The sequence below is a fragment of the Cydia amplana genome, chromosome 24, assembly GCF_948474715.1.
Source record: "Cydia amplana chromosome 24, ilCydAmpl1.1, whole genome shotgun sequence".
NCBI classification, from domain to species: domain Eukaryota; kingdom Metazoa; phylum Arthropoda; class Insecta; order Lepidoptera; family Tortricidae; genus Cydia; species Cydia amplana.
The window spans coordinates 8637585-8648567 of NC_086092.1; the positions used below are offsets into that span (position 1 = coordinate 8637585).

The window sequence follows — 10983 nt, forward strand, 5'->3', positions numbered from 1 at the left end:
GTTTGTTGTTTTGTGGAAATCCTGCAGTTTTTCAGAAAAATCTCATTGTATTCAGCAATAATACTGTCGGTAATACCTTAAATTTACTTGACTAGAGTTACAAGTTATATAAAGGTATCTTAATTACTTTTTGTTTGTTTATTTCGCTGACAACGCGGTTCTTTCAATTTTCCGGAAGTGTGGGTACCCACAAGTACGAATTTGCTTTTACAATATGTTCATGACAACTATCACTACTTCTCTTCGATGGTATGAGTAGTAAAAATGTCTGTAATCATGCACCATTCATATGGACACGCGGAACTTTAGGCATCCTTGAAATATAGTATACAATTGAATCCTCAAGAAACTTTTGTGCAATTGCCAAAACACTATCAACATGGCTTCAAAAAACCTAATAGAGTTTGAGAAAGCCATGAAATACATGGAACCCATGGAAGTGAACGATTATCTTCAAAAAACACTGGACTTTTTGAAAAGAAACAACAGCGAAGTATACTTTCCCTCCATCTCGCCTTACGTCGAGGGGTTTTTGGTAAATTTGGTCACTGATACGAGGAACTTGAAGAGCAAGGCCTTCAAGGATCAGGACAGAGTGCTTGCCGAGGAGATCATTCAAGTTCTGGAGATGTCTCGTGAGGTGTTTCGGTGGACACATGCTTATGAGAATGGAAAGTAAGTTTACGGAATTAAAATAATGCTTAATTAGATAGATATAATGTCTTATAGGAAACAATCTATAGTTTGTCAAAGGACTGTCTTATTTCATATCTTACACTAGTATACTAGCACCCAAAAGAAAAGGTTGAGTATACTTTTTTTTGTTCTTATTTACTGACAAATTGGTTTGACCACCTATACATAATTTAATTTAAATATATAAATATAAAAGAAAAGGATGAGTATAGTTTTCCTGATTTACTGACCAACAAATTGGTTTGACCAACCAACCACCAACCAACCAACCAACCAACCAACCAACCACCAACCAACCAACTTGACCAACTTTAAACAGGGTAAATTTATGTAAAATTATACTTTGTTTTTTTTCTACAGGCTCTTAGTGTACAAAAAGATATTTTCTAATAAGATTAAGAAAAAGCCAGTCAAGCTGAGGTAAGGCTTATTTTATTTTATTATGGTTTACTTTTCATATAATTCAATTAACCATCTAACTGATTACTTTGCTTACTTTATCTTTTCTAATAAATTAATAATAATGTGCCTCCCGCTTTTTATATTATTTCTAATTAGAATTACAAGCTCTTTTCATCTTTTGACCTTACAAGGAGAAGTTTTACATTTTTTTCCCATTCTATAAATTTTTTGATTAAAAAATATGTGAAAATAGATCTCATGTTTCTGAGAATGAAATTGCCCAAATATCATAAAGTATAGCGATGGTTTTTGTAAAATGTTCCAACACACCATTATACATGTTGCATCGTGCATTGCATTTGCAAAAAGCAACACTACTCATCACTTGTCATTCCTTTTGAATAAATTAACAAAACATCTCGGTTTCTGCTTACAACATAATAAGCTTTTCTTAAAACCCATTTAACATTTCACAGCGCCATAGCCGACCGCTTAATCCAAGCACGAGCTATCCGACCACCTCACTCAGCAAACCCACCCGCCCCCGTACCTCACGGCCTCCGACAACCTCGCACACGCGCTCTCTTGCCTCATCCCCCCGCCACCATGCTACCACACTCACATGCAACCCCTCTCCGCCCTCCAGAACCCACCGGCACCATCAAAGTCCGTTTCCTAGACAAAACTTTACGCTTCATCAAAAGTACTCAAACCAAATTGTCCTATGAAGAAATGCATTTAAGCCAAGCGGAGTATATATATAATCTGTTGAAGCATCGGGACAAGGATGTTGGGTTCGGGTATAACTCGCTTTACGCACCGCTTTGGGAGGCCATGGAGGAATGTGTCGATTGTACGTTTGAGGTGACGCTTAAGGAAACTAGTGGGAGAGAGACAGCGTAAGTTTTTGCTTGATTTTGTTTTGCTGTAGTTCGGTAAAAATTATGAGCTGCATTTAATAACTAACCTAGTGATCTTAATAAAATTCTTCTTTACTAAATAACATGATTATGTTCAGCTGCAAAAAAGACCCGAAAAAAATACATACATACATACACATACATATAATCACGCCTATTTCCCGGAGGGGTAGGCAGAGACCACGGATTTCCACTTGCTACGATCCTGACACACCTCTTTCGCTTCCGTTACTTTCATAATATTCCTCATACACGCTCGCCGGTTTAGGGTGCTCTTGACCTGGCCTTTCTTCAGGATTTCCCCGATCTGATCGAAGAAAGTCCGCCGAGGTCTGCCCCTTCCAACTCCCTCTTCTACTTCTCCCTTATACACTCTCTTTGTCAGCCTTCTTTCACTCATTCTTTCCACGTGTCCAAACCATCTCAACATACCTTTCTCAATTTTTGTCACTACATCTTCGTTCAGTCCACACTTTTCCCTTATCACACTGTTAAAAATAATCCCGAAAAAAATAATCTTAACATACATATGTAAATCTACTGGTACTTGTAAATAGTTTGACCTGTAGAAAATATTTTCACTTTCAGGACTTTACTGCTTGAAAAAGTACCCAAGAATACCAACAAATCTAAAAAAGACAAAGAAAAAACTAACAATATAGTTAGTGAGAAAAAGAATACAAATGAAACACACAAGGACAAAAATGTGTCAAATAGATCGCATAAAGAAAATAAAGATTCTAATATACAACCTGATCAGTCTCTGTAAGTACTTATCTAAAAATCTAATATTATGTACTAGTAAGTTAAGTAACAGGCAAGCAAATAACGACATCCATGACATATTTTACGTAAATCTACGTATCAGACATCAAAGATGCCAAAACAGTCATCACTTTTGAAATTTTGACACCACCCACCCCTGAGAACCTTTAAAACGATTGCCATGATGATTTATTGCAAAAGTACCCATATGGGCGCCATCTTGGAATCTAAAACCGACTAGAGGCACATTGCAATCACTGACAAGGCCTTGATCTGTCCTGTAATCCTGTTACGGCAAAACAACGTATGTACTATGTATCTAAATAGGAAGTATTAAATATGTAATAAGATGCGCGTTTTGCCGTAACAGCGCAGTAACTCGTACTCGAGTACATTATCAAGCATCAGATACATTCATCGACTGTAACATACCAGTTCTAAATAAAAGTGCATATCTTTAAATTGATGAAATAATAATAAATAAATAAATAATATAGGACTTCTTACACAGATTGACTAAGTCCCACAGTAAGCTCAAGAAGGCTTGTATTGTGGGTACGTACTCAGACAACGATATATATATAATATACAAAATACATAGAAAACACCCAAGACTCAGGAACAAATATCTGTGCTCATCACACAAATAAATACCCTTACCGGGATTCGAACCCAGGACCGCGGCTTCACAGGCAGGGTCACTACCCACTAGGCCAGACCAGTCGTCGCATGAAATAATGATAATATTGTTTTCCTTTCAGAAACAACCGTTTCCTAGAACATTGTTATGCCGACGCCGCCACCGCTGTCCCTTCGCTCGGCCTCCTCTCAAACATCACTGAAAAATTCTTCACCAAAACTGTGGTCGCTCTCACAGGTAATTTATACCTATTAACCTATAATAATAGAAAAAAAAACAACGGGTTGCACTCCGGGAGTGCCGGCAGAAGTGCAAACTCAATGACTAGTGCAAAATGTCTGTATAATTGAGGTTAACGCCATCTAGCATTATTTCGTCGCATTACTTGAAACCCCTAAGCACATCACTGTTAGTACTCGAGTTATATTAATACCAGTTAGAGGGAAACTCACCAGATGGCATTTAAATCAATAAAGAAAAACTGCACAGCGCCGCTAAAGAAGTTTTCACTTCAAAAACCTATTAACCTAACTTTAGTCAGGTGTGGCTCACTCCGCGATTTCGTCGCGTCGCTGCAAGTACCTACACGTACATGCGGCCCACACCAATGTTGGTGTCTAGCCATAGCAGTTGCCGCGCACCGCTACGGAACGGACGCCTGCTCGCGCTCGCGCCACCTAGCGGTCATATCTGTCGTAATAGACGCGTTTTGTTAGAGAGTGAATCTTCTGTACCTAGTACTATTATTTATTCTGTGCTTTTGTAAAATTTTACCTGTATTTTTATTTTTATTGTAATTGTTTTTTTTACATTTTTTTTACAGAATTTGTGGACAATGAGAATTGCAAGATGAAGACGTTCAGTCAGCTATCGGAGGGAGATATAGAGTTTGTGAAGGAGGTATTATCTTTAGCAGGTCTGTGGTCACTTGATAAGTTATTTTTAAATTTTTATTAACAAGCATAAACGTCTACGAACGATGGTGAATTAGTATGGGTAGCACAACGTAACTGGTGAATTTCCAATATGACTTGGAACTCCGGTAGCCGTATAAGAAGTGTAAAGCTCTTACGGTAGATGTCTCTAGGGTCCCCTATGGATGAGGTATTGGTAGCTCAGATGGCAGAGCGCTGGAGTATCGATCCAGAGGCCGTGAGTTCAAGTCTCACCCAAGACAGTAATTTTCCACATTTAAATTTATTCTGTTATTTTTTAGTACGATTATTATGGGAGCCTTGGGTCCGCTGGGCAACTAATCCCATGACTTATTGGCGTAGGCCAGGGGTCACTAAATGGCGGACCGCGGTCCGGATCTGGACCGCCGACCTATTTTATTTTTCTACTTATTTAATAAACTCAAATAGATCGCGGTCCGTGCATGGTATCCTATTATTTTAAAAATCGGACCCCAAAAGAAACTAATTGGTGACCCCCGGCGTAGGCACTAGTTTTTACGAAAGCGACTGCCATCTGACCTTCCAACCCACTAAACTAGACCTTATTGGGATTAGTCCGGTTTCCTCATGATGTTGTCCTTTATCGAAAAGCGATTGGTAAATATCAAATGATCTTTCGTACATAAGTTCCGAAAAACTCAATCGTTCGAGCCGGGGTTTGAACCCGCGACCTCCGGATTGAAAGTCGCACGCTCTTACCGCTAGGCCACCAGCGCTTGTTTAGTTTGATTATTATGGTTTTTTAGGGTTCCGTACCTCAAAAGGAAAAAAAACGGAACCCTTATAGGATCACTCGTGCGTCTGTCTGTCGGACCATCCCCCCCCCCCCCCCATCCTTTATCTCCGAAACTACTGGGTCTAATATTTTGAAAAAATAGTTCTTTACCTATAGATGACAGAAAAACCTAATAGATATGTGCAGTCAAGCGTGAGTCGGACTTAATGTACGGTATCCTTGAAATGCGAGTCCGACTCGCACATGGCCGGTTTTTTTGTAATTTAAATCGTTTTTTCTCAGGTCAAAATCTAAGGTCAAAGTGGAGAAGCCCGTCTGTCTGTGTTTTGTTTTTCATCATCATCATCATTAACTTAAGAGTGATTGACTTTTTGATACGACACGACCCCTACTTTTTACAAGCTTTTATTTAGTTTCACCTGTCCCGTTGTCTGTCTGTAATCAAATCTTGCAAGTTAAATTTGATCCACTTCCCGGTTTCCGATTGAGCTGAAATTTTGCATACACATGTAAGTCGGGTGACAATGCAATATTATGGTACCATCGAGCTGATCTGATGATGGAGACAGGAGGTGGCCATAGGAACTCTGTGATGAAACAACGCAACCTAATTGTGTTAGGGGTTTTTAGAATTGTCTCGATGAGTATTAGTTGTCTGTCGTAAGAAAAGTACAGTCAGCGATAAAATTAAGCTTGTACCAAAAATGAAATTTTTGCCAAAAACTTTTCTCTCACTAGTTCTAAAAACTGCGTCTGGGTTTTCCACTACCCCGCTTGCGTCCTATCCGCCACTCCAGGATAGTTTCAAAGAAGTGAATCGTTTGTTTTTACAGAAACCATATCGTTGCGAGACATGTTCATGTCGAAATACCGTATTCTGCTGTGGAAACTAGATCGTGTCGTAAAGGAGGCGTTGAAAACGTGTGAATTGACTTACACCGTCGTTGAGAAAGACAGGTCAGTTATAATAATGTGTAGTGTTAAAATACATCTATCTCAAATAATTAAGTCAGTGATCAGTAGGTAATGGTTGTTACTAGTCTCGTAATCTCTGTTCCTTCCCGATTATCTTTATTAATGTTTTGTGTTTTTTTAACCGACTTCCAAATCTAAAAGGAGGTTATCAATTCGGTTGTTTTTTTTTATTTTATTATTTTTTTTTTTTTATTTTTTTTTTTATGTTTGTTACTCCATATCTCCGTCATTACTGGACCGATTTTGAAAATTTTTTTTTGATTGTATGTATATACATACAGATTGGTCCCGTTTTTGTCAAAACCCAGTTCTGATGATGGGATCCATGAGGAATCGAGGGAACTCCTCAAATCTTAAAGGCATACATATAGTGATTTTTTGTGTTTTTATCAACAAATCAAGCATATACATTTAAAAAAGTGACATTTGATGAAGTGGAACTGCTGATGATGATCAGAACGGAACTCTTCAACGACGCATAGTACACGTTTGACGATTTGTCCTCTTCGTTATGTTTGTTAAGCAAGTTAAGATTTTAAGCCACATTTTTGTCAAGCTCGAGTTCTGATGATGGGATCCATGAGGAATCGAGGGAACTCCTCAAATCATAAAGGCATGCATATAGAGATTTTTGTATTTTCATCAAAAAATTAAGCATTTTCATTAAAAACTGTCGCATTTGATGCAGTGGAACTGCTGATGATGATCATAACGCAACTCTTCAACGACGCATAGCTCGCATTTGGCGATTTGTCCTTTTCGTTATGTTTGTTAAGCAAGTTAGGTTTTTAGGCACATTTATGTCAATCTCAAGTCCTGAACATGGGATCCATGAGGAATTGAGGGAATTCCTCAAATCTTAAAGGCATACGTATATAATTTTATATATTTTCATCAGAAAATCAAGCATTTACATTACAAACTGTGGCATTTGATGATGCGGAACTGCTGATGATGATCAGAACAGAACTCTTCAACGACGCATAGTACACGTTTTGTGATTCAGAATTTCGATTTTGACTTGGACTGGGCCCGCCTCGGCCGGACTCGGACCCGTACTCAGACTCGGACCCGTACTCGGACTCGGACCCGTACTCGGACTCGGACCCGGATCCGGACACGGACCCGGACCTTGATCTGGAAAACCACTATGATACCTAAACTAAACAAACCACTATGATTACCATAAAATGTATACATATTACCAAATAAAGTATAAGCGCCGTTAAGTGGGTCCAGGCTAGTAGTTAGAGAAGTCGGTTTTTTTCTATTAAAGATTATGGTTATATTCAATTCGACTTTTCATATTTTTTCTTTGCGCCACCTACCGTATATTCTAATTCTTTTGTCTCCGATACCCAAAGGTTGTCTGGAAGAGATCGCTCTTAAGCAATAAGACCGCCTGTTGTTACCTCTATTGTCTTTGTTTATGTTATTGTACATTTATTGTAAACTACGTGTATGTGAGGTGCGCAATAAAGAGTAGGTATTGTATATTAAAAATTTGGGCATCTATAGTGAATACTAACAATTTTTACTTTCGGGAACAGAAACAATAAATGAGAACACATATTCTTTGTATTCTTATAATTATTTACTTGAACTCTCTAGGCTAGGTGATTTATAATATGAATATAAAAGTAAAATATAAAAACACTTACAAAACAATAAAAAATACATATAAACACATTATAAAAAACCTAACCTAGGGTGCCGCCAGCAGCGGGGCAAGGCCCAAGCTGCCGGTGGTCAGGGCCGCAGAGAGAGGAACCGGCGGACTATCCGCGCCGTGTCCAAGATCACCGCCTTCTGCATCTGGCCCTTGATCCAACCACCTAGCGAGAGTCTCTCAAGATGTTGGTCGAGACTCTTCGCTATTAGACCGTTCGCTGAAACGACTATCGGGACAATGATCGTCGAATCAACATCCCACATGGCGGTTATCTCGTGAGCCAAGTCTAGGTACTTACTGGACTTGTCCTTCTCGGCTTTCACGAGATTCTCATCATGGGGGATGGTGATGTCAACGAGCACGGCCCGGTGTTGCGCTCGATCTATTATCACAATATTATAATTATTAAGGATTCTGTTATAGCAAACTTTGATGTAACTTTTTTTTTTCAGCAGTGTAACATGGATTAAAATCCAAAAACCTGCTGGTGCCATCTCAAAATTTCCGTAAGTACCTAAAGTTAGTTTTTTTAGCATTAGAAAAAGACTACGCGATCTTGACGTGTCTTTTAATTGCAAAACGCTTTTTAAAAATGAATCACTATTACTTATGAAAGCAAAATAATGTAAATAATCGTTATGATTCATAACTTTTTGTCGAATTTCGAGTCACGCTTTTTCCTTAGACTTTACTTAGGTATCTTATACGGAGTTACATATATCTTTGACTATACCACAGAATAAATGGGTTAATCAACTCTTTCTTGTCACACGTTGCTATGGTTACGGTCTCCCGAGTCACTATTAAAATTCTAGGTTTTTCGTATTTAAATGAACCAAACTTGCATTTTATGGTAGTTATAAGACCTTTCCATAATGGGACATCTCCTGAGCATGTTAGTAGAAGCAGTTAATAGTTGATTGATTCAAATAATAGTACTAGGTACAGAAGATTCACTCTCTAACAAAACGCGTCTTTTACGTCAAATATGACCGCTAGGTGGTGCAAGCGCGAGCAGGCGTCCGTTCCGTAGCGGTGCGCGGCAACTGCTATGGCTAGACACCAAAATTGGTGTGGGCCGCATGTACTTGTAGCGACGCGACGAAATCGCGGTGTGAGCCACGCCTGACTATACCTAATATCTATCTATCTAATACCTTTAAACGAGCAATTCTTGTTTATTTATTTATAAATATATTGATTTAGAATAAATTGTACTATTAGCTTAAGTTTTCTTTCTGTATGCTAGTTAAATATTTCTTAAATCTACAACTTGTTGCTACGGAGGAGCGGGGCTTCCTGATACAGGTATAATATACTTAATAGGGAGTCCCAACCTGTTACCTTGTTATGTAACATTTATTAATGTAAATAAATATTTTCATTTTCATATATTTCGGGGATCTCGGAAACGGCTCTAACGATTTCGATTAAATTTACTATATGGGGGTTTTCGGGGGTGAAAAAGCGATCTAGCTAGGACTTATCTCTGGGATAACGCGCATTTTTGAGTTTTTATGTTTTCCGAGCTCTCCCAGAAACTCGTATTTATAAGCTAATATGACATGGACCTTTTCAGAGAAAATGAATCCCTTCCCCCACTAGAACTCCTCGCGAATATCTCGGAGTCCTTCTTCAAACAAACCATAACCGCTTTAACCGAGTTCGCGGACGACGCAAGCTTCTGTAGCCGCACCTTCTGTCGGCTGAGGGAAGATGAGATACTGTTCGTGAAGAATGTTAGGCAGTTGGCAGGTCAGTTGAGGATTTTTTGGAAAAATTTAAAAAGTTTGGACGGTTTTACCCGATTTTTAGGGTTCCGTACCCAAAGGGTAAAAACGGGACCCTATTACTAAGACTCTGCTGTCCGTCCGTCCGTCTGTCACCAGGCTGTATCTCACCGTGATAGCTAGACAGTTGAAATTTTCACAGATGATGTATTTCTGTTGCCGCTATAACAACAAATACTAAAAACAGAATAAAATAAAGATTTAAGTGGGGCTCCCATACAACAAACGTGATTTTTGACCGAAGTTAAGCAACGTCGGGCGGGGTCAGTACTTGGATCGACGACTTGACCGTTTTTTTGCTTGTTTTGCTCTATTTCTTGTTGATGGTGCGGAACCCTCCGTGCGCGAGTCCGACTCGCACTTGGCCGGTTTTTTATCTGAGCGAGGCCTTGAAATCCAAGTCATCAATAATGACATAAGGAAAATCTCATTTCTTTAGATTCTTTCTATTACAAGTGTAAGGAGTGTGTTTTCAAAAGTTCTTATTTTTGTATGATTGTCATAGAAAAATAAGCCCTTTTGAAAAGATACTCCTCAAGTAATTGGTGTTTCCGATCGAAACCAGTTTTTTTGCCAAAACCGAAAAACCGAAAGTTCGGTTTTATTCTGTTTTCGACGCGGCCGAAAGGTTCGGCGCTATTTTGTCCGAAACCGAACCTTCGACCGAAACATGATTTTATGCCAAAATCTGTCGAAACCTAAACTTCAATTTCGACAACAAAACAACTTGACACACGTAACACAAGTTGTGTTAATAACCTAAGAGCTTAAACAGTTTTCTGGCAAGTTTTCACAGACAATCAAATATGACATTGATACATCAAGGCGGTTTGTTTACAAAGGACCTGCCTCTTTATCGCATGGAGAGGTTAGATAACAAAATTTCGACTCTCGTTTGCGGTAGACCCTTAGATTGTGACTTATTGTGGGAGTGGCGCCCCCTACGCAGAGTTTCGCGTAATCCCTATTGGACGTAACGCCGTCTAAATCAGCGCTAAGTGTAAGGCCTGAGTGGACGCTCTTGTTGTGCGTGCAGCAGGGCGGGGCGTGCGGCGTGCATGTTAAACAAATGCGCACGTATAGGAGCGGCCTTAGTGCACGCTGCTCACATCACAAGTGAGCCCACAGCCACGCTGCACGCGTCGCCGAGCGAGCGTCCACTCAGGCCTTACACTAGGTAAATGAGCCCTAATTTATTTATTTTAATCTTTATTGCACAATACATGAAGGTACAAATGGCGGACTTAATGCCTTAAGGCATTCTCTACCAGTCAACCAATGGGTCAAACCAGAAAGATTATGTAGGTGCAGTGTCTTTTAGAATAAATTAATTTGAAAACAGGACTATATCATTATAAATATAAACTATATTGATAAACTTACACATATACTTAATACAAATAAACCTACATATATACCATACATATATAT

The 10983-nt window shown here is 39.0% G+C and overlaps 1 protein-coding gene and 1 long non-coding RNA gene across 2 annotated transcripts; both read left to right on the top strand.

Annotated features, from left to right (window-relative positions):
- Positions 1 to 214: 214 nt before the first annotated feature.
- Positions 215 to 2787, top strand: LOC134659086 (uncharacterized). Its single transcript, XM_063514691.1, has 3 exons — positions 215 to 675; positions 1057 to 1116; positions 2607 to 2787. The coding sequence occupies exons 1-3, from the start codon at positions 380 to 382 to the stop codon at positions 2785 to 2787; spliced, it is 537 nt and encodes a 178-aa protein (XP_063370761.1). The 5' UTR covers positions 215 to 379.
- A 788-nt stretch (positions 2788 to 3575) lies between these two features.
- On the top strand, positions 3576 to 6066 carry LOC134659289 (uncharacterized). Its single transcript, XR_010097791.1, has 3 exons — positions 3576 to 3660; positions 4247 to 4339; positions 5949 to 6066. It is a non-coding gene; the product is annotated as an uncharacterized LOC134659289 (long non-coding RNA).
- Positions 6067 to 10983: the final 4917 nt, after the last annotated feature.

Coding starts and splice junctions, on each gene's coding strand:
- LOC134659086 (XM_063514691.1), top strand. CDS start 380: ATGGCTTCAAAAAACCTAATAGAGTTTGAGAAAGCCATGAAATACATG. Junction 676..1,056: donor CATGCTTATGAGAATGGAAA/GTAAGTTTACGG, acceptor TTTTTTCTACAG/GCTCTTAGTGTACAAAAAGA. Junction 1,117..2,606: donor AAAAAGCCAGTCAAGCTGAG/GTAAGGCTTATT, acceptor TTTCACTTTCAG/GACTTTACTGCTTGAAAAAG.